A 25,102-nucleotide genomic window follows, 5' to 3' on the forward strand; every position below is an offset into this window, starting at 1 on the left:
ATGCAAACATATAATTCTCTAAACCCTCTTAAACCATCAAACCTATTTAAGCCTATTGTTAAAAGTGAGTGTGAAGCATCTATTTTAGCTCTTGCCCACTGAATATTTGTTGTACTGACTAGATTTATTTCATTTTAATGGCTACATGCTCATAAGTTGATTCTTAACTAGGGCTATTTTAAAACCTCCTGTGACGAGCTAACTATAACAAACTTGCCATCTGTGTCTCTTAGGAAGTAGAAGTTTTAAATTTAGTTAACTCTTGTTGGCATTCTATTTTTCCGTCCAACCTCTTCTGTAAATTCCTATCTCCAGATTCTTAATTCTGGAGATATTGGGGTGGAAGGTAGCCAAGACTGATTTATCTGCAAGAGTTGGAAATAAGAAATCTCTTAACTCTGACTTCATTTAGTGATGGTGACTTAATATTCTAAATCTAGCTCCATTTTCGTTCTTCCTCACTCCCCTTCAAACCAAGAAGTCAGGATGCTGCTGATACTTCCACCATTGCTACTGGGTGAAGCCTGTGGGGGAGAAGTGTTGAAGGGAGAATCAACTACACTGAGAATCGGAAGCAGAAGGTGAAGTTTTCTTCCATCTCCTGCAGAGTCACTCAGTGGTTTCTAATGCCTGAACTTTGTTATTATGCACAAAGGGTAGGCAGCTAGGCCTTTGGAGCCTGTTTCTTTTCTTTGCTTTGAGTCTTAAGCTCTTTATCTTATTTTGATGTAATGGACAATGTCTCCTTTTCTTAACTTCTGTTTATAATGCTTTTGAAATTTGTATTTATCCTTTTGTTTATCTTCTTGCCTCTTTCATAATTTGCCAATTTTCATTCTGTTCCCAAGTTTAGAAAATAAATAAGAAATAATAAAAATGTAAATAATTTCTCCTTTAATTTTGGGCAAAATTCATCATTTTAATTTATCTTTTTTTTTTTTTTTTGATGTTAGTATCAGAATCTAACCTTAGAACACTATTGGTTTTTGTTAATTTTCTCCATAGTTCCACATATCCAGAGACACTTAGCATTATTTGACAAAAACAGGTGGGTAATAAACTTTAGCAAATTTTAGGATTCCTCATCTATCATCAGTTAAACTAAACAATTATCCTATAAATGTCAACCAACTTCAATGAGGACTCAATTTATTTAGAAAATACATGTCTTTTTTTTCCTCAAAATTAAGTCTTATTTTACAGATTCTAGACTCAAAACAGTACTCAAATGCCAGAAAGCCTTCTATTCCAAATGAGGAACTTCTTTTAATTAAAACTGAAAAAAATGAGGAGTCTGGGCTAAAAAAAAAAATCATGAATTATATCAGTGTTTAAAACTATGCCCTGACAGGACAACTAATAGAAAAATATCAAAATATATAAGTTTAAAAATTAACTGTGAATACAATTTAACCTGTGCCTACTATCTGTGGATGATATGGACTAAAAGAACAAAAGCAAACATGGAAAGGCTTTGACCCGCTTTCGTTTAAATGCATTTTGAAGTCAGTCACCGAATTCTGCCATAGAGTTTTTTGACATTGTCACACATGTATGTACACAAATCCAAGATTCTAAATTTTTTGATTCACAGGTAAAATGGTCTTTCACATACCTAATATCTTCACTTTCAAAATATTTTGTTTCCTTTTATCAATCTTCACATTTCATTAAAGCATGAAGCATAGAAGCTGGTCTTTGGGAAGGAGCTTAACTAGTGACAAGCAGCTAGACAGGAAGTGACCTCATATTGTTAAGTGGAAGAGAATGGGAAACTCAGGGTGGTGAAGGAGATGGGAGTATTTGAGACTGAAGCAGTTTTTGTACTGCTGAAGACCCACCATAGTCCAGGGAAGCCTCAGGCCAGGACTGTCTCCATCTCATTCAGAGTTCAAATGCATTTTCACACCTACTAGTTTCTTTTTACACTATAAGGCCTCATTTTATCCCAGCTTTCTCTCAAGTATATCTTAATTCTGATTCCTGAAACAATTCTCTCTACAGACAGGAAGAAAAGATACTAATGAAAAAAAATTTCTATTCCGTTATTTCTATTCTGAAATTGCTTTAAAAAGAATAATCCGTATAACTGTTAGTAATATTTGTTAGTATTAAATAAGAAGGCTAGTCCTTCTCATGACTCTTAATGCTAAGGAACCAGGTATAAAATTGTGATCATAAAAAGAATGAAGATAATTTCCTCTCCTGTTTTGGGGAGTTTCCAACTTTAGACACTCATCTATTTGGGATGAATAGATTTTCATAAATCATTTCCAAAAGATATTCCTAGAAACATAACATAAGAAAGCCATTTTCCTTTAAATTTATGCAACTAACATTAAAAAAAAAAAACATTTTCAAAATCTTTTGTTTTATTAAACAATAGGTTAGTGTAGTTAAATAGAATCAATCTGTAATCAGGAGCCAATCTTTCTGTTGCCCTGATCATTAAACAAATGTGTGACCTTGGACAAGTCACTTCAGTTTTCTTTTGTGAGTCTTTATTTGTAAGCTTGTAGTGATTTTTAAAATACATTTGAAACAGATGTGTTAAGAATAAATAGTAGTTAATTTTTTGATTTTGTCCATCTTTCCTTACTACAAAAAATTTTGAGCTTTCTCCAGAAAAGTAGATGTTACATAAAGGTTACTGTAACCCTTAAGGTTACAGTGGATGTATAGTTCCTTTTAGGAAGGGACTTTGATAGTTTTATTCATTGTTGTGCCACAAGGACAAAGAACATAGTAGGCACTCAGTAAATATTTGTTAAATAAATAAATATGGCTGTCACATACATTGTTTTTTAAAGATTCTGATATCTAGGAAACCTTTTCAATGCTATCATCATGAAGGAGATCTTTTTAGTCCTTTATTTGTAGAATGAAAAGGAAAAATTAAGGTTCGAAATATCATTCATCCTGTCTCATAGAACCCCAAAACATCATAGCATATAAAGCATAGGGATTCTAATAACAATGCAAAGTACTTAATTCAAATTATAATGTCATAAGAAACTGTCAAACTACTTTCAAAATGGCTGTACTATTTGTTAGATTTCCATCACCAGTTTATGAAAGTTTCAGTTGCTTCATATTCAGTCTTGTTTCCTCACATTCTAAATTGTGTCATTTTAGCATTCGTTCATCATCCCATCCATCCACAACCTATTTTTTTGTCTATTTGGCAAATATCCTATTCTGATGATTTATAAGTTTATAATAAAAATCCAATCTATGCTTTTAGTTGCCTTTACATAACAATGAAAAAGAACTGCATTGATGACAGATAATTATTACTGAAATAAGTTATTTATAAAGACAAGGGTAAAAAACTATAATATTCCACAAACTCTAGAAATGTGACTTTTTTTAAATACTTGAGTCAATACGATTTGCAATAATATATGGTTATTGCTCATAAATGTATTTTATTGAAAAATTACCACTGGTATTCCCTTAGATTTGCACTGACTTTTTTTTTTTATATATGGACTTTTTAACATCATAATTTTATAACTTGTGGCCTGATATCTGGATTCTTTGTCTCTAACTCTGCTTGCATGACCAAGAGGTTTGCAATATGGATACTGACCTTGCCTGTGATACAAAATGCACTCCCTGTATTGTCTATTTAATCATTACTTGTTTAATAAGTTTGTTTTATAAGCTCTAAAGGAAACAGAAGCAATGGTCAGTCCCTCATGACACCCCCGATTCCCCTGGTGCTTTCTAGGTCTCAGAACTCCAATCATTGGTCATATCTTGTGACTACTTACTGAGCACGAGTCAGCCAGAACTGGAAAACCCCAATGCCCCAATCAATCAGAAAATATATAGTGTGTACTTATGGCTTTGCTTCCTCTAGCAATCAAAACTCCGTAAAGGTCACCTTCTTGCAAATTTTGCCTTCAAAATACTAACTTACTTCCTCCTTTTTGGAGTATACTTTTGATTTTTGCCAAAGGCTATGTCTCCCTGGTTTGCAAACCATATATGATAAAACCCTTATTCTGTCTCTCAGAAGGGTCTTTTGGAATTTTTGTGGACAGACGTATATCAAAGACACTTTAACTTCAAGTATCATCTTACTTATGAGGTTAAAATAGATCTTCACTCATTTTTTCTGACCTTTACTAATATTTTGTTATATTTATCATGGTATATAAATAATAATTTATATGTGATACTATACAAACCAATACAATTCATTACAATGAATTATCAGAATTCTTAGTGCCTACAATATTAGACCAACAAATACTAAAAGGGATATTTGTGATACAGAGAAATAATGTGTTTAAACATACTGACATTTTATTCGAACAATAAAGTTAAGCGAATATAATATTAAAATGAGAAAAATTGAAGTTTCGACAGGGTAAAGAGCTAATACTTTCCCACATTTCCAAATGGATGCATTACTACGTTGAAATAGTTTTCTGTTGCTGTTACATGATTGACTTCATGACTTATGCATAATTGAATATGACTGAGACTATTTAAGCCTAAAGTACAGAACAGTAAGGATTGATAATTATTATCATTCAAAATTTAATAATTAGTAGAGGAGGTATCAAAATGAAAACTAAGATATAAGAAATGGACTCAGAGATAAAAAGAAAAAAATTGTGAGCAAGCATTACTGACCTTTGAAGAGAGGTGAAAAGCCTCAGCTTTGGAGATCTCATTTCAGAGAATATAATGCCATCTCTTCTGGAAAGCCTGGACACTGAAACTCCTAGAAGGAAAAAAATATATAGCTGAGGTTTCTTTTAAATGTACGTTTCACAGTTTATACTTTATATCTCTTAATAAATCACAATGAAGACAAAAGAAAATCTAAATACAAGATTCCTATTTTATTTTTAGAAAGATTTTTCTAAAATTTGTCAAAAATTGGACCAGTAGCATACAATTTTAAGTTTTATTATGTATAATTAATGCATGACAAACTGCATATGTTCTAATTGTACAGTTTATTAGTTCTGAAATATGTAAGCATGGGCGAAACAATCATACTCTACAAACAGCAAATAATTTTTCTCTTGTCTCTTTTGAATCCCACCTTCATTACTATGCAACCACTGATCTGCTTTTTTGTCAATATAGATTAATTTGCGTTTGCTAGAATAGTATATAAATGAAATCATACAGCATGCACTTTTTTGTTGGGCTTCTTTCACTTAGCAGAATTCTTTTTATCTCCATTCATATTTTAGGTTGTATCAGTATTTCTTTCATTTTTTTGCTGAGTAGTATTTCATTTTATGGATGCACTGCAATTTCACTTGTGGATATTTGGATTATTTTCAAAGCTGTTATAAACATCTGCAAATATATTTTTGTAAAAACATTTTATTTCTCTTGAATAGATATAGGAAAGAAACAGCTACATCATGAGGAAGATATGTTTAACTTTTTAAGAAACTGCTTTCCAAATGGTTGTTCCATTTTACATTTCCTCTAGCAGTGTGTGTTTCAATTGTTTCACACTATTGTCAACAGTTGATAGGGCAAGTTGATATAGCAATATATATATTTTTTTTTCATAGATATTCTAGATATTATTCCTTTACTAGACATATACACTAGAAATAATTTCTCTCAGTCTGTGGCTTGCCTTTTACTCTAGTAACTATGTCTAAGAGTAAGAGTCTTTAATTTTGTTGAAGAAAAAATTACCGATTAATTCCATTATCAATCATATTTATGGCATTATATCAATAATCTTTCCTATTTTCAGGTCAAAGAAGTTATTTTCCTATGTTTTCTTATAGATGTTTTGTTATTTTAGGTTTTAAACTTAGGCCCATGTTACATTTTGAGTTAATTTTGGACAATGATGGAGTTATTTTTATTTTTATGGTTGTAGATACATAATCAATATAGCTCTCTTTTCTGTTCCATTGATCATTGTCTATCTTTATGGCAATAACACACTGATTTAAGACCTTTCTTTTTCTTTACTCGTGGTATTTGACTGAACTGTAAATAATGATTTAGCAACATTCCACAAATTTTGACGTTTTATTTTCACACTAATGTGGTTCAAAATACTTTATAATTTCAATTTTGATTTGGTCTTTGACACATGGCATATTTAAAAGTTTTTTACTTAGCTTCCAAATATTTGGAGATTTTTGAGATATCTTTCTCTTACTGATTTCTAATTATTTTATATCATTTGAATCCTTTTAAATTTATGTAGACATATTTTATGTCCAAGTAGATGTTCTATCTTAATAAATGTCCTGAATGCACTTGAAAAATATGAAAATGATCTGTAGTATACTGTTGTCTGGTGGAGTGTTCTATAAGTATCAATACACATGCTGTTTGATAGTGTTGATTAAATCTTCTGAATCTTTACTGATTTTTCTCTCTACATGTTCTATCAATTATTGAGACAAGATTATTGAAATATCTGACTATAATTTAGGATATGTTTATTTCTCCATTCAGTTCTAACAGTTTTTGCTTCATATATATTAAAGCTCAGTTATTAGGTACATAAAGGTTTAAAATTTTCGTGCCCTTGAAGAATGAATCACTTTATAATTATAAAGTGATCTTTTTTCTCCCTGGTAATATTTTTTACCCTAAAATCAAAATTATGAAGTTAATAACATTATTCAAACTTAGTTTTGATTAGTTATCATGGTATACATTTTTACATACTTCTATTTATAATCCTTTTTTATTTTGAGATAATTACTTTCATAAAATTGTACAAAATTATACAGATTCTATATACCCTTTACCAATAGTTACTCCTAATGACAACTTTGCAAAGCTATTGTGCAATATGACAACCAGACTATGACACTGATATAGTCAAAATACAGAGTATTTCCATCAAAACAAGGATCCCTCATGTTGCTCTTACAGCCACTCCTACTTCTTCTTACCCCATATCCTTCTAAACCCTGGGCAATCACTATTCTGTTCTCCATTGCTAGAAATTTGCCATTTTATTAATGTTATATAAATGCAATCCGATAGTACATAAATCTTGGAATTGGCTTTTATTACTTGGAAATTTATTGAGGTTGTTGCATGTATCAGTAATTTTTTTTCTTTTTATTGCTGACTAGTTTTCATAGCATGGGTATACCACAGTTTGTTTATTATTAACCAGTAGAAGGACACATAGGTTTTCAGAGTTTTTGGCTATTACAAATAAACAACTCTAAACATTCATGTACCGGTTTTCTTTTCTCCGGGATAAATGATGGTGGGAGGGAGTACAACTGCTAAGTTGTATGTTAACTACATGTTTAGTTTTTTAAGAAACTACCAGACTGTTTTAGAGAGTGACTGTACCGTTTTACGATCCCACTAGCAATGTATAAGTGTTCCAGTTTCTGAACATACTTGTCAGCATTGACAAGTGTGTAGTGTTATCTCATTTTTGCTTTAATCTGCATTTCCTTAATAGCTAATGAAGTTGAACAACTTTACATGTACTTATTTATATCTGTATATGCCCTCGGTGAAATTTTTCTTCATGACTTTTGTCCACTTTTCTAATTGTATTGTTTGTTTTCTGTTGAGCATTGGAAGTTTTTGATTTTTTTAAATTATTGATATTCAACTGCTTCAGCCCCATTTCTTAAAAGAAGGCTATTTTTCCTACATAGATTTGCTTTTACTTCTTTGCTCAAAGCTCATCTTCTTGAACATGTATGTCTAGGTCTCTTATTTTTAGAAGTTTTTAGTTATTATTCTAAGCAATTTTTGTGGGCTTCTCTCTTTCTCCTATCCAATGACAAAAAAAGTAAGATTTTATCTTACAGTCCAACATTTCTCTAAGAATATTTTGTTTTTACTTTTTTCCCCTCTGTTATTCAGTTTGAGTAATTTCTTTTATTCTAACATGCTCTTCCCTGATTGTTACCTATGTCCTCTCCATTCTACCCATCCACTGAAATATTTATTTTGATTACTGTATTTTTAGTTCTAAAATTTTCATTTGGTTCTCATTTATATGTACTATTTATTTGCTGTATTTTTTATTACAGCAGAATCTTTTATTAAGATTTTCTATTTTCCATCTTATTTAAGTATGTTCATAATTGCTCATTAAAACACTTTTATCATGGCTGCTTTAGAAACTTTGTCAGACATTTGTAACATCCCTGTCATCTTTTGTTGGCTTCTATTAATAGTCTTTTTCATGCAGTTTGAAATTGTTCTTTCTTGGCATGATGGGTGATTTTTATTGATATTATTATATTATGTTAAAGATCCTGAATATTATTTAAACTATCTATGTTATAAGATGGGACCTACAACTCCAGTGCTGTATACTGCACAACTGTAAAACTCTAAGACAAATGATCATGTTGTATCTGCTCACTCTAACATGTTCAACAAAATATGGATCCTCTTTCATTGATAATAGTGCTCATTTATAAAAGTTAAAATGTTTCCTAAATTTAGAATTCCTAAATACAAAATTTTCAACCAGAAGCTTCCTACTAAACTGTTTACCAAAAGATGTCTTATTTATTAGTCTTCAACTCAGAGATATGGCCTCATATCTCTAACCTGTCAAGATATGGGATCTCAATATGAAGTTTTCTATTACAGAGAATATGAGTGGTTTTCAAAGGTTGAATTATGACAAATGCATTGACCTCTGGGCAAAAATTTAGATTTATTTTGGAGAAAATTCTCTTAGAACTGCTTGACAGAGTAGAATATTTTTTATGATTTGGCCTCTAATTTTGATTATATAAATTTAGCATATTATATGATTCAAGGCTCTTCTGCTGCCATTTGAGGTATAACTGAAAAATATTTAGTTATTTTTGTACAACTGAAAAAGAGGTGGATCTGGAAAGTGCACACCACTTTCCAATGTGGAGGAAGTGCTTGCCCAGGCTAAAATCAATGGACAATAGTATGTATGTATGTATGTATGTATGTATGTATGTATGTTATGTATGTATTTATTTTTTTTAAAAATTTAATTGCTTATTGTGGTAACACTGGTTAATGCAATTATATAATTTTCAGGTGTACATTATAATTTGACATCTGTATATTCTATCGTGGATTTACCACCCAAAATCCAATTTCCTTCAGCTACCATATATTTGATCCCCTTTACCCATTTCACTCTCCCCCTACCCACCCTTTTTTGACCCCCTTTAGCCCTCCACCTGCCCCCTTCCTCTCCCCTTACCACTCTATTAACATAGTCTATATTGGTGTCCACGAGTCTCTGTTTGTCTTGTTCATTTGTTGCTTTTAGGTTTATATCCCACATATAAGTGATATTATGTGATTTTCAAGATTTTCTGTCTGGCTTATTTTGTTTAGTATGATTATCTCAAGGTCCATCCATGTTGTTGCAAATGGCAGTATTTCATCTCTTCTTATGGATGAGTAATATTCCATTGTATATATGTACCACAGCTTCTTTAGCCAATCATCTATCATAGGACACTGGTTGCTTCCATGTCCTGGCCACTGTGAATAATGCTGCTATGAATATCGGTGTGTTAATATCTTTTTGGACATGGATTTTCAAGTCACTGGGGTAAATACTCATTAGGGGGATTGCTAGATCATATGGTAGATCAATTCTTAGTTTTTTGAGGAACGTCCATACTGTTCTCCATAGTGACTGTACCAATATGTAGTCCTACCAGCAGTGTATGAGGGTTCCTTTTTCTCAGCATCCTCTCCAACATTTGGTATTACTTGTCCTCTTGAATATAGCTATTCTAACAGGTGTAAGATGGTATCGCGTTATGGTTTCGATTTGCATTTCTCTAATAGATAGCGATGTTGAGCATCTTTTCAAATATTTGTTGGCCATTTGTATGTCTCCTAAGGAGAAGTGTCTGTTCAGGTCCTCTGCACATTTTCTGATTGGATCTTTTGTTGTTGTTGTTGTTATTGAGTCGTATGAGTTCTTTGTATATTTTGGATACTAGGCCTTTATCAGAGGTGGTGCTTGCAAATATGATTTCCCATTTGTCTCTTTACCTCGTTGACGGTTTCTTTTGCTGAGCAGAAGCTTTTTAGTTTGAGGTATTCTCATTCATTTTTGCTTTTACTTCCCTTGCTTTTGAGGTCAAATTCATAAAATCGTCTTAAAGTACAAGGTCCTTCAGTTTAGTTCCTATGTTTTCTTCTATGCATTTTATTGTTTCGGGTCTTATATTCTGGTCTTTAATCCATTTTGAGTTAATTTTGGTGTGTGGTGATAGACAGCAGTTTAATTTCATTCTTTTGCAGGTGGCTTTCTAGTTTCCCCCACCATCATCTATTGAAGAGACTTTCCTTTCTCCACTGTATTTGAAAATTATTATTTGAAAATTATTTGCCCATATATCTATGGGATTACTTCTGGACTCTCGATTCTGTTCCACTGTTCCGTGTGTCTGTTTTGCTGCCAATACCATGCTGTTTTGATTACTGTCACTTTGTAGTATAATTTGAAATCAGGCAGAGTGATGCCTCCAGCCTCATTCTTTTTTTCTCAGGATGTCCTTGGCAATTTGGGGTCTTTAGTGTTTCCATACAAATCTGATGATTTTTTGATCCATTTCTTTAAAAAATGACGATCAGATTTTGATGGGGATTGAATTAAATCTGTATAATGCTTTAGGTAATAAGGTCATTTTAATTATGTTGATTCTTCCAATTCAAGAACACAAAATATCTTTCCATTTCTTTGTATCTTCTTCTATTTCTTTTAATAAGGTTATATAGCTTTCATTATTTAGGTCCTTCACATGTTTTGTTAAATTTATTTCTAGATATTTTATTCTTTTTGGTGCAATTGCAAAAGGAATTATTTTTTCCGCTTCTTTTTCTGACACTTCATTATCAGAGTATAGTAATGCTACGGATTTTGGAACATTGATTTTGTATCCAGAAACTTTACTGTTTTTGCTTACTGTTTCTAGTAGTGTTCTTGTGGAGTCTTTAGGGTTTTTTGTATAATCATGTCATCCACAAATAGTGACAGTTTGACTTATTTATTTCCTATTTGGATGCCTTTTATATCTTTCTCTTGTCTGATCACACTCATTAGGACATCCAATGTTATACTGAATAACAGTGGCGATAGTGAACAGCCTTGCCTTGTTCCTGATATCAGAGAGAAAGTTTTTAGTTTTTCACCATTAAGTACAATGTTGGCTGAGGGTTTGTCATATATGGCCTGCCATACCAATTTTGTTAAGTGTTTCGATTATAAATAGATGCTGTGTCTTGTCGAAGGCTTTTTCTACATCTATTGATATGATCATATGATTCTTATTTTTTAATTTGTTTATGTGGTGTATCACATTAATTGATTTGCATACGTTGAACCATCCTTGTACCCCTGGGTTGAAGCCCACTTGATCGTGGCGTATAATCTTTTTAAAACGTTACTGTATTCATTTCGCTAGTATGTTATTTAGGGGTTTTGCATCTGTGTTCATGAGAGATATTAGTCTGTTGTTTATTTTTTTGTGTGTTATTTTTACCAAGTTTTGGTATCGGAGTAATATTGGCCTCGTAAAATGAGTTGGGTGGTATTGCCTCTTCTTTGATTTTTTGGAAGATTTTGAGGAAAATATATATTAAATCTTCTTTGAATGTTTGGTAGAATTCACTGGTGAAGCCATCTGGTCCTGGATTTTTACTTTTTGGTAGGTTTTTGCTGATTGTTTCAATTTCCATGCTGCTGTTCATTCCATTTAGATTTTCCAGATCTTCTTGATTCGGTCTTGGAAGGTTGTATTTTTCTAAGTACTTGTCCATTTCTCCTAGATTATTAAATTTGGTGTCATATACTTTTTCATAGTATTCTTGTATGATCCTTTGTATTTCTGCAGTGCCAGTTGTAATTTCCTCTCTTCCATCCTTGATTTTGTCTATTTGTGTCCTTTCTCTCTTTTCTTTAGTGAGTCTCATCAGGTGTTTGTCAATTTTATTAACCTTCTCAAAGAATCAGCTCTTTGTTGCATTTATTTTTTCTATTGTTTTTCTTTTGTTTTGTTTTCAATTTCATTTATTTCTGCTCTAATTTTGATGATTTCTTTCCTTCTGCTGATTTTAGGCCTCATTTGTTCCTCCTTTTCCAGTTTTTTAAGATGAAGCATTAGGTTGTTTATTTGGGCTTGTTCTTGTTTTGAGATAGGAGGCTTGTAATGATATGAACTTTCCTCTTATGACTGCTTTTGCCGTGTCTCAAAAGTTTTGACATGTTGTACTATCATTATCATTGATTTCTATGTATCTCATGATCTTTTTATTTCTTCCCTGACCCAGTTATTTTTCAGTAGTATGTTATTTAATCTCCATGTATTTGTAGTTCTTCCTGATTTCTTTTTGCAGTTGATCTCTAGTTTCAAAGCATTATGATAAGAGAATATGGTTGGTATGATTTCAACCCTCTTATATTTGTTGAGGCTATTTCTGTGTCCCAGTATGCGGTTGATTCTTGAGAATGTTCCATGTGCACTAGAGAAGAATGTACAAGCAACTGTTTTGGGATGGAAGGCTCTGTATATATATATATATATATCAATTATGTCAATTATGTCCAGTTGGTCTAATGTGTCATTTAAGAANTCCTTTCAGTATTTCCTGTAGCGCAGACCTTGTAGTGGAGAATTCCCTCCATTTTTGTATATCTGGAAAGGTCTTAAGTTTCCCTTTATATCTAAAGGAGAACTTAGCTGGATACATTATTCTAGGCTGGCAGTTCCTTTCATTTTTAGTTTAAATATTTGATTTCATTCCTTTCTGGCTTGTAAAGTTTGCATTGAGAAGTCCTATGATAATCTAATGGATTTTCCTTTATAAGTTACCGTTTTCTTCTCCCTGGCTGCCCTGAGAATTCTGTTTTTGTTGTTGATTTTGGATAACTTTAATACAATGTGTCTTGGTGAAGGCTTTTTTGTGTTGCGATAGATAATAAGATGTTCTGCTGACTTCTTGAATTCCAAGTTCCAGCTCATTCCTTAGATTTGGGAAATTCTCATCTACTATTTGTCTGAAAATGCTTTCTAGTCCCTGCTCCTTTTCCTCGACTTCAGTAATGCTCATTTTTCTTTAGTTTCCTCTCCTGATGGTATCAGCTAGTTCTTGTATGTCATTATTTTTCATTCTTCATTTTCTCTCTTCTTCCTGATGATTTATTTCTAGATTTCTGTCTTCGATATCACTGATCCTTTCCTCCATTTGGTCGACCCTATTTCCCAAGCTTGCAATTTCATTTTTCAATTCTTACAGAGTTGTTTGTTTGTTTTTTTTAATCTTCAGAAGTTCTATTTGGTTCTTTTTGAGGGTTTTAATCTCCTTGCTCTGCTCATCTAGCTGTTTTTGCAATTTCTGAAATTGTTGATATGATTCGTTTCAGAACTCACTGAGTTTTTTCAGAAGTACCATCCTGAATTCTCTGACATTTAAGTTGCATATTTCTGTCTGTAAGCTCATTTTCTGGAGATCTTTCTCTTTCTTTCTGAGAAGCCCCATCACCTTGGCTGTTCACGGTGTTTAATGGACTACTTTTCCACCTGGACATTTATGGAAGTGTATTCTGCTGTTTTTTCCAGAAAGAAGCTTATTATATAAAGGTCTCTCTTTAGCCTGCTGCAAAGAAGGCACTTTTCTTTTGGTTTCCAGTGGGTGGCATCTAAGCTTCTTGGAGCCCTGCTTTATATAAATCCTTAATGTGGCCTTTTTCATTTTCTTGTAGATATGTAATTGTGTTTGCTACCCTCAGTTTCGGTCCTTGTCAGTGTCAACGACAGTCTCGGCAGCATTTGCTCAGATTCCTCTGGGGGTCTGCAGCGATTAGTCTTGGAGGGTATGGGGGGAAAGGCCCTCTGGGTTGGGAGTTAGGGGCTGTGCCTCAGTTTTATAACTGCAGTCAGTAAAAATCAACTGTTGTTTCTCTGCGGTCCCGTCCCACTTCTCTGCTTTCTTCCCTGATGACTGGACCCTGCTGCCAATTTCATGGAACTCACAGCACTTCCAGGCAAGGCTGTTCAGGGAAGTTGCAGCACTTTCTCCCCACCTCTTCCTGCAGGGAGCTCCAGAGGCTGCGAGAGGCAGCTTCTTTATTTATCCCCGTCCACTGCCCAACACCCAGGGTTCTGATCTCTGGTAGCTCTTATGCACCGATCCCATGCTCAGATGTACTGGTGTGCAGTTTGGGTGTTTTTTGTTGAGTTTTAGATGTTCAGCTTATTGTTGTTTCAAGGGGAGAGATCCGAGGATGTCTCTCACTCCGCTAGTTTCCCAGAATGAATGGACAATATTTAAAAGCAATGTGGAACAGTTTTCAATAGCGCTTCTTTTTAATGAGCTTAAAATTTAGTATTAATTCATAATATTTTTTGCTAACAAAAGATAGCAATCATAATCCTTGTATTATGAAAGATATCCTTATTGACATGAAAAAAATAGAATATGAAATAAACCAAAAGAGTGAGGTTATATATTTGAACATTTTTAATTAAAAATACCTTAGGTCATATGTGAGTTTATCACACTAGCTCTAATTAGTTTACAGAATCCTAAAAAATGTGTCAAATACTTATAAACCATAAAGTGGTACAAAGGAGACTGGAATCAGGTGGGATGTTTTGGCTGAAGAGAAAAAATGAAATTAAAGACTTGAAGTAGCTTGATGTCAGCATAGGACCTGAAAAAAATAAATGGTGGTTGAAGAGAGAAAAAAGAGAAAGGCAGAAGAGCATACAATGAGACTATTGGAAAACTAATAAAGACACCTTTGAGGGCAAGAAATATTTTTTATGCTTCTTCTGAATCCTCTATAGCCTAGTGCAGAACTTGCTTAGCACAAAGTTAGTATTCAAAATACTCAACGAATGTATTAGTTGATAAAAGATAATTCCAAAAATATGTTACAACTATATCTAATTGATTTTTTAAAGGAAAACTCTAGAAGTGAACATTTAAAATATTGGAAAGCAAACAAAAAGACAGGTAGTAGAAAAGGAGAGAAAATTGGAGATCGCTGTATACTAAGCAAGATAAATTGCCAATCCTTTCTTTATTATGCATTACATTGAAAAAAATTATGTGCAACATAATCAAATGGAATCAACTGGAGAAACTAGCTCCATTTCATGCTGATACTCAGGTTGGCAGTATCTTGATATAAATCCAATCTACTCGGATTTTCTTCTAAGGTAAGAAAGCTCATAAATCTAATTGTTAGTGCATTTAGAGGTAGAAGGCTCTGGAATAGACTCACATTGACCAAAGTCATAGGGGACTCATATATAAAAACCTAAATAATAGTTCTGATTTATAATACACATAATCACTGTACCATCAAATATATCAGAACACCAATATATAAATAAAGAAGAATTTACATTTAAGTATTTCAGAGTGAGTATGTATTCTACTATTTGACTGTGAAGTTTGTTATGAATGGACAAGGCAACATTCGTCCACATCAGGTTCCTCTTACAGTGCCTGTTACAAAGAAATATTGATTCATAAGGCTTTATAATCATTAACTCTACCTTCTGACTGATTTATGAGCCATTTTGGATTGAACTTGGAAAAATGCCTAAGCATATAGGGAAGCTGTTCAGCATTACTGTTCAATGTGTTGCACTTTCATTCTCTGGGCTTCAATACTTTACTTGGCTACACACTTATATAGTGAACTATTCTGGTGGTAGAAAGGACTGTGAGCAAAACTTGTTCAAACACTGAAAACAGGAATAGCCTGAGGCTGGCTGGATAATTGCTTGATCTTTTTCAACTGAACTGCCAATGCCAAGCATTACAATTCTCCTTGTCTGTGTTTGGTAAATGACAAACTGGCAACTACAGGTTATATTCTCTTTCAGGTTACTGCTCCTAGTACTTTATATTGAACCTTTGCCTAAACCAGGACCTGCAATCTATTGATTATACCAACTTTTCACTACTCCTGGCTTATCTCATGCCTTAACTTCTTTTCTTGCTTGGTTTAAATAGTCTACTATTATAACCACTAATTGCATGTATATTAAAATCCTTGTTACTCTATTCCTTCATGATATAAGATTGGTAAAATGAACAAACAAACAAACAAACAAACAAACAAAAAATCTATCCTATTTAACATAGCACACTCTACTTACTCTGAATGTGCACCTGGAAGATGAATACAGCTAGCAAGGACACATATTTCCCTAGTTTATTTTGTCTTTATTGGGCAACAATTACTTCTCTATTTTCAGACCTTCTTCTTCCCCATACTTTCTAATGACTGTGCTTCCAATCTCAATTACAAAATAGAAGAAATTCAGAATAAACTTTCAGATATTACTGTTTGCCAACTTACTTCCATCTTTACCCAAAGACTCTGCCTTCCTTCTTGCTGCAGCAAATTAGTTTTCTGAACCCCTACTAAATTCAGTCCTTCATGCATTTTATTCTATCCCCTCATGCCTACTAAAGGACATTCATTGTTATCTTCTTCAACATTTTATTATATTCCACATCAACCCACTTCTCCCACAGGCTTCTATGTAGGAGTAAATGATTAATCTGTCCCTCTAATATCTCAGAATTAATCATAAACTTGGAATCCCCCTTAACTCATATCTTCTCTCGTACCTCACAATAATTTTATTGGCAAATCACATATCAATAGTTGAACCAAGGCTCACACCTTCAATCCCACAAAGTTCAGGTCACTATGGTCTCTTGACTAAATTAAAATTGTTGCCTGAAAACTGGCCTCCTTGCTTTCTCCCTTAATTGTTTTAATTTATTATAATTAATATTGTCAGAAAGATCCTTTTAAAGCACAAATTAGAGCATGTTTCTTCCCTGATTAGAATACTGCAGAGTGTTCTCATCTTCCTCACCATCACAGTCAAATGAACTGATTGGTTTTAATTCTTTTGCTGTAGTCCTCAATTACCTTGCCCTGGGCATATCTGAGCTGTTTCTTGAGCACATTAAACACAAATCCACCTCTGTACTTTTCACTCTGCCTAGGTATTATTTCCTTGGTTCCTTCAGGTTTGTGATCAAATGTCCCTTTATCAGTGTGACCCCCCCATAACCACAACTTTCTATAAAATAACCACTTCCCTTCTCCTTTCCACTTTCTACTCTTATCATATCTTTTGTTTGTTTGTTTTCTTTTTCCTCCATAACAATTAATATTATCTAACTGATATTACCAGCTCTGTTATTTAACATCTGTGTGACTTTGGGCAAATTAATTAGCGAAATGCCTCATTTTCCATATTTATAAAATGGAAATACTAGTAATAATTGCCTCATGGTACTGGCATGAGGAATACATAATTTGGTATGTGTAATATAATATACTTAGATCAGTGCCAAATAAATAAATAATTTTATATTTATCTATGTCTTGCTTAATTCATGGACTACTCCATGAGAGTTAGAACTTTTTAGCTCCATTGTTTTATCCTAAAGCCTTAATCAAAATGTGGTACATAATAGGCAATTGATATATATCATTCGAATAAATGGTGACTCACATGCTAGAAGGTAGCAAGAAAATTTGTATGTTTCTGCCAGTCAAAGTTAATCAGTCCTTTTTCTGCCTTTAATTATTCCTTAGAACTTTTATTTATTTATTTTTTTTTACAGAGAAGTCCTCCTCTTTAGTAGATTGATCCTAAAAGACCAGGATTCTCCTTTATTCATCTTTGCATTCTTTAATACATTAACTCTACTATCTTTGCTTTCTAGGGCTGCTTTTAAAGTTTCCTTTATATTTTGAAATATACTGAAAACCCTAAGTAACTCAGTTCTGCCCAGGAGCCACATAATAAGAGTTTCCTCTTTATACTGCAATGAAACAAGAGAGGCTTAACTAAATCACTGAAATATCAATATGCCAATTTACTAATTCCTAGTTTACTTCTAGGGAACTATTCTTACTCAGTATACTCTTATGAATTATTAAGCAACCCTCAGTGGGGGGATATAATTTCAAGTACACCAATGGTTACTAATTGATTGCAGTGCTTTTTTTTTAATGAATATTAGTCTGTTCCATCTAGGTAGATGAAAGAGACATTAAATGGTTTTCTAATTCATAAAAATCACTGCTGATATATTAATTCAAATTAAAATAACTTCTTCAAAAAGAAAATGAATTATTTTTATAAAAAATAATTCTCTGTAATGATTCTTACAGTTTGTAATTAGATAAATACAGATATGACATAAAAGTTTCCTATAAAAGTAATGTAGACTGGTATTTAGACAAAATAAATGACCTACTTAAGAACTTACATCCTACTTCTACCTTACCTCCCAAGTATTTGAGATTTTACTTCTTGAGTTCTTCAGAAAGGGAAGCATGTTAAAAATAAAAATCTCTGAGTTCACTAATTCTTTAGATTTGTCAAACCCTACTAATGATATGGAAAAGGGGACTGTGACAAATGGCAGGTTGACAACTTGAGCAGTATTTCATAAATAAAGGATATTTTAATAAGCAAAACATAGCGGGTGGCTTATATTCAGATATTGATACTCTGGTATCATTTTATACTATCTGTTTAACAGCAACAGCATGTAGTTTTCATATACAGTTAAATACAAAAATACTTTTTTGCCTTTGGGCTAGGAAGTAAAGTTGCTTTTGACCTTTATATGTCTGCACTTGTGGTCACTGTTCCTTAGGCAGTAGTAAGATCATTATGGAGTATGAGTCACTGTGAGAGACCAAACTTTTTCATAATAATTATTCTGCACATTTTATAAACTTGAGGGAAAATTATTGTTTATATAGGAGGAGTGATCAACAGAGCAAAAGGTTGAGGCTATCGATAGACATTTGCCATTCCACTTCTGACTGCTGAAATTTAGGATACTAAACAATATATATGTCTTTGATAAATGATAAAAACTCACCTGCTTTACTAACTCTTTACTAATTTTTTGGAACTTTTGTTGGTCTCACTAAAGTTTTCTAGTTGGACTTGAAACACTAGTATTTCAAAGCTTCATTTCCATATTCTAAACATAGAAAATACTCTTTTAGGTAATTTTTGTTCACATGATGCTTAACTTTCAGATTTATTCAAGTGAAACCTTGACTTTTCTTTGAGTATACTGAAATTCTATTCTGAATGAGAGGAAAGGGGTAAGAAAAATAAAGAGAAGATGAAAAAAGATCTAGAATTTCATTGTTCTTCTATTGTTATTTGTAGGGAGCTAAAGCTCCCAAAATTCAAAAGAGTGCATGGATTATCTCAGGAGACCTGCTTGCATAAAAAAAGGGAAAAGGCTGGTTCTGTGGAATTCCAGGAAGAAGAAGATTAAGTATAGAAAAAGGAAAGGGAGTGTCAAAGGGAGTGTGGATTGTACCTCCATCTTCAGGATTTTACTTTAATTATGTTATCTTGGGATACACAAAGGAACAGATTATGTATAAAAAGAAGCATAATAAATAAACTCGGAGAGACAGTTGTGAGATCTGTTCTCCCTCCTGCACCCTGTCTGTCTTCTCTTTTTTCTTAGTCCGCGCTCCTCCATTCAGGTACCTGGTTTGATTTGGTCGGCTGGTTTCCGACAGTTATTCAAATTCTTCTCTGAAAAGTTAGGCACACATTATGCCTCTTTCTTTTCCTACTATGCATATTGTTTCAGAACTGCAGTTGACCTTAGAATCAAATAGGTTTTGGTAACAGCACCTATTTTAAATCACATAGTTAATTTAGCCCTCCTAATGAATTCAGGACAAATATAAATATATAATATGAAAAGCAAAACAAATCAATAATACAAAAATTTGCATACTTGCATGCTTTATTAATACTCCTTTTTTCATTTTATTTTTTGTGAAAATCTTGCTTATATTGATAAGCAACATCTGCCAACATGATATTCAAATATATGTCATTCCAAGGAAGACTGTATCTACATTTACATGCAAAGTCTAGGTAAAAGTGATTTTTACAGTGGATATGAACTATTAATAATCATTACATTGACTACTTTATGGCAATTAGCCTGTCTTGCTTGTGTTAACAATTACTGAAAAATCTTCCTTCCTATAAATTATTGGTAATGTGTAGTATAATGTATGCTTTACTACTTGAGTTTTTTTAATTAATCTGTAAATACATTTCTATATAATAAATCCTGGAAACAAATGTATGCAGGAACACATTTCTAAATGTATTACTTCATTAAATTAAACATCAGTAGGATGACTGAGGTAAAGCTAATATCAGGTTATACCTTATTAGGTTGGCATTTATAGATTTTTCTAAGCATGATAATTAATTATAGAAATATACTAAGTCATCTAGTGTGGGTAATTACCAATACAATAATTTCCTACAAAGTCTGATTTTTTTAAAATTTCATTTCCAATTTCTAATGGATAGCTATAATAAAAACACTGAAATTCAAGGAATACCTACTGGGCAATATGAAACTGGTCTTAAATGAGTTGTTTAGGAAAGTAATTCATATGTACTTATATAAGTCTTTTATCTTACATTGTTATACTTAGGTCAAGAGCTGGATATTAAAATCAATACCATACATCACATTCAACTAAAGATACTGACAAAGCATTCTTAATTTTAAAAGTTTTAATCTAGCTCTTGAATACTATATTCCAATAAATATTCATAAATTTAGAGATTGTTTAGTCATAGAACATCTAAATATATAAACAGGCTTGTGAAGGATAACAGTTAATTGAGATTTATCATAGATTTCTTAGTTCATTTGCTTTTCTAATTCATAATATTTATTGGTAAAGATGATATCTTCTCAATGACTTAATTATTCATGTATAGATTTTACTTTGTGTAAATTCTATATAAACACACGCACATATTATCCTTTTCTGTTCTGTACAAGAAAATGGGCTTACACATGCCTTTATCTGTTGCTATATAATTCAAAGCAATCTGGAACAGAATATAAAATATTAGGGTTGTCTATTTTAACATACCCAATCTGTACAAGTATGTGCAATAAGTATTATTTATAATTTATGTTTGTTTCAATATAAATAACTGCTTAATATTAACTTCAAATGTTGAAACTTTCTTTTTTAACTAAGATAATTTACTACACTGAGACCCTGAACCAATATAATAAAAAAAAGTAGACATGATAAATGCTTTTAAATTGACAAATTTTTTTTTTCCAATTTGTACTCATTTTGAAATGTTCCTAAGTTTATTTCCTTTAAAAACGAATAAATTTTTTTTTGGTATGAAAATATCTATAATGAAAAACTTAGAAAATACTATAAAATGAGTTTATAAAAGTGACTATTTTTTTAAAAAAATGAAATTAATAATACAATTAAAGATTCTGGACTATTACGTGAGAGTGTTTTACATTATATACAGAAAACGTGTCATTGGCTCCTTATAGATTTGAGTTTCTAGAACAGCAGAATTTCAGGGCAATGTTGTGCAATTATAAACATTATTTTTGCAATCACACATCACTATATTCTTCATAAAATCACTGCTCTTCTGTCGAAACAAGAGAAGGATCACTGGATTTGGAAAGTAGGGAATCTGATCTGAATCTAGAGTTTATGTGAACAGTCTATTCCAGATTTCACTCTCAAAATTACCATGTTATTCTGCCTCTATATTTAAAGGACTTAAACTTGCTACCATACTTTGCTGCAAAAAAGAAATATATATAGAGACATGTAGATGATAGTGTTGGTTACATGTTTATTTTTTTAAATATAAGTCTATATGTGATTTTTATTCAATTACTATATTTGCAATTGAACCATTATGTTTAAATTTCAACAGTGTTTAGTATAACAAGTAACATCTTTCTATTATACTTAATAAGTTTTGTAAAAAAAAAAAAATTTCTTGAGTACTTTATTATTTTGTTATCAAATGTCAGTAGTTAACTTTGATTTTGTTAGTTCTGTGATATCCAATAATAATTTATTACTATTCATTAAATATTTCTGTTCTACTGCTATTTGATCTAAAAGATTAGACTTAGTATCTTATATATTATCTTCTGAAATTTTACAAACATATTGATATCTTTTTACTCCTATAGGTTGACCTAAATATTGCTCTGGGTCATGTGTATGTTAGCATAGACATCAATCCAGTAAAGGGCTTTATTTCTAAATAGAATTGCTTTTGATTACTCCATATACAAGCAGACTGTTATTCCCACCATAAAGAATATGTATGGAGAAAGAGGAAAAGCACTTCTAGGAGAATCAGTAATTAAAATTCCAACCTCCAACTTGCTTTGTAACTTTAGTTAAGTCATTTAATTCTTTTCTCATCACAATTTCATTATCTATAATGAAATGCCTAATACGTCTACTTCTGTCACAGGATTTCTGTGAGGAAAAACCAGGTTAAGTTTGCAAAATTTCTTTGAAAAACAGAAAACACTATTAATAATAACTAGTTTTAGAAATTGCATATAAAGCCTTATGTTGTGTATAAAAATTGAAAAATTATCTTAGTGAATGTTAATATTTGACCTTGTAGAATTTTAAAGTATTTTTCTTATGAAATAAATGCCAGGCCAGATTTATCCTTATGATGGTGATTCTTTATCCAAATTCTCTTTCCTTTTATTCAAATCTAATTTTTCTTAAAAATAAAGCTATCATTCATGAAATTGTCATCTTGTATTATCAGCTTCGTCCTGGAGGGTCTGGAACTATTAAAAGCTACTATGACTCTTAGGCCATGCTAAGATATCTCGACTCATGGTGTTTCCCACTGAAGAAAAGGGCATAAGATATCTGTATACAATCATTCATTCTCTCATAAGTCCAGAACTAAGATAAAATAAATATATCAATCTAACAACAACAACAAAATTAACAGAAACAAATCTATTTTTAGAGCAAATCTATTTTAGTCTCTCAGAAGCACTGGTTAAATACCACACTTGGGGCTATTTTGTTTATATTTGCTTTACTTAATCTCCATAGTATACAATGTCTGTTTGTTTGTTTATTTGTTATACTACTTTAGTCTATTATGCTAAAGGACAGCAAAGCCAATATATTTTTACAGAATTTTGTCTACTCTCCACTCTTGGCATATCTTTTTAGAAGTTTGACAATTACATGCCTTCTCTATTGATTTCTTCTCTTCGATTTGGCAAATATTGATTTTTTTTGTGTGTGCATTTACAACAAGACTCCGTTTTGTTTAATTCTTTCTCTATGAATCAGTATTGCTGACAACAGAAGCTGAAACAACTAAAACTTGAAGAAATGCCTTTGATTGAATAGTTGTCCTAGAGCCAGAGATGGGAATACAAAGAATTAAAATGGGACTTCACGGTGGGCTCCATGAGATACATAAAGGCCGTTTTTGTTTTAAAGACTAGAATTTGAAAATAGTCCATTAAAACTAACACATGATCTTAGAAAACTGCTTGCATTAGCAGTATCCACGAGGTTATTTTACTGGAGTTTTCGATCCTTGTCTGAAAAACCTCCTTTACCTTCTTAGGAAACTGGTGAAGAAATAGTCAGTGCTGACCTAGGAAACAATGTTTTGTCATTTATAATACAACTCCCTCCCTAAACACTGTGATTACATCAAGGGTGGTCATGGCATTCACAGAAAATCATCTATGAGCAGCCCACTCACATGTAATTAATGTGACAGAACAACAACGATGACAAGAGATTAATTAGTATTTCTCTGCTAAGAATTTGAAGCAGGAAATTAACCGTGGGGGATAAAAGTGATAGAGAAGAACCACACTGAGTCATGATCACCAGTAAAAGAAGTAGTGGGTGAGCAGAAATAAGTAAACAGAGACAGTGAGTTGATCATGAGAAGGATGAAAGTAAAGGCATGTGAACTAAAGTTTCATCTTATTAATGAAGAACAGTCGAGTCAAGTTTATCCTTCCAGGTGCTGAAGTTTATAGAGCAGCCTTAAATCTAGAACTTTCCTAAAACTATCAATGCTGACTTCAGGTATTCTCAAGCTCTTTTTCTCAAGGAGTTCATTTTCTTAAGGAGTTCACTGACTGGTGAAAGATATCATCATGAGCACTTTGTAGAAATATACATAAACCCACAGGGTACAGAGAAAGAGAAAGAGGAGTGACCAACTCTACACCAGGAAGTCTGGAAAGACTTTAGAAGAAATAATCATTACCAGTTGAAGAGGCAGATGAGATTAAATTCACTGGGAGCAAGAAAGTTGGCAGATGCCAATAACAAGTTTTCTAAAGTTAAAGTTGACATTTGGCAAAATGATATTTATTTGCTTTGTCATGGCATAGGCCAGAAACCAGGGCAGTTTCAAATTGGTGGACAGAATGCATGTGCCAAAGGTCAGAGAAAAGTTTAATTAAAAGTCTAAGAAAGGAATATACTTAATTAATGAGGTATAGAGGATTTATTGAGAAATGCATAAACTGAGTTTTAAAAGGTAATATTATTTAATTATAAACAATTTCAACAAAGTGCTGGACATTAATTTCAATTGTGAAATGCCCTCTTGTTTGACATCGATGCTATTTTTTCTTTCCGATTTTAACTTCAATGCTTTTATAGCCTAGATTCAGGATTTTTTTTCACATTGAACCTGTCTATTAAAAAATAACTTTTTAACAACTTTATTAATTATTAATGCCATTGGTTATAATCTTTTAACAAGTTTTCCTCTAAATTCACTTGTTCTTATAAATCACTTGAAAGTCACATATGAATATTAATGAATATATCATCTTCAGTATACTTTTTTTTATGGATATAAACTGCAGCCCAAGCCATTTTTTAACCTTCTCCTCTGATTTTTAATTTTGGAAAGTAATAGCTACCTATAATATTTTTTTAAATAAGTTTTGAAGATTTTTTTAAATTTTAAGGTGGTAAATTAGTTTATTCCAATATATGTTTTTGAATAATATCTCTTGACACCACAGTACCTAAAAAAGTATTAAACAAACTTGAGTTTCAGTAGTAATTAGATAAATTTGTTTATCATTTTGAAAACATCTCCTCACATGGAAAATATAAAATAGTGATGAGAGTAGAAGAGATTTATTTAGGAAGAACTGCTATTTTGCTGTATCAAATTGAATTTTCTTCCTCTGGGCACAACATGATGTTACGTTCTCA

The 25,102-nt window shown here is 32.1% G+C and overlaps 1 protein-coding gene across 1 annotated transcript in view; it reads left to right on the top strand.

Moving 5' to 3' along the window:
- Window positions 1-486: 486 nt before the first annotated feature.
- LOC120621528 (uncharacterized) overlaps window positions 487-25,102 on the top strand; it is a 29,156-nt gene continuing 4,540 nt past the window's right edge. Inside the window, exons 1-2 of the mRNA XM_039886935.1 lie at window positions 487-581; window positions 13,712-13,822. Of these exons, the coding sequence (XP_039742869.1) occupies window positions 487-581; window positions 13,712-13,822 (206 nt within the window). The remainder of the gene's footprint in view (window positions 582-13,711; window positions 13,823-25,102) is intronic.

This window comes from Pteropus medius, unplaced genomic scaffold, assembly GCF_902729225.1.
Source record: "Pteropus medius unplaced genomic scaffold, Ma_sr-lr_union100, whole genome shotgun sequence".
Lineage (NCBI taxonomy): Eukaryota > Metazoa > Chordata > Mammalia > Chiroptera > Pteropodidae > Pteropus > Pteropus medius.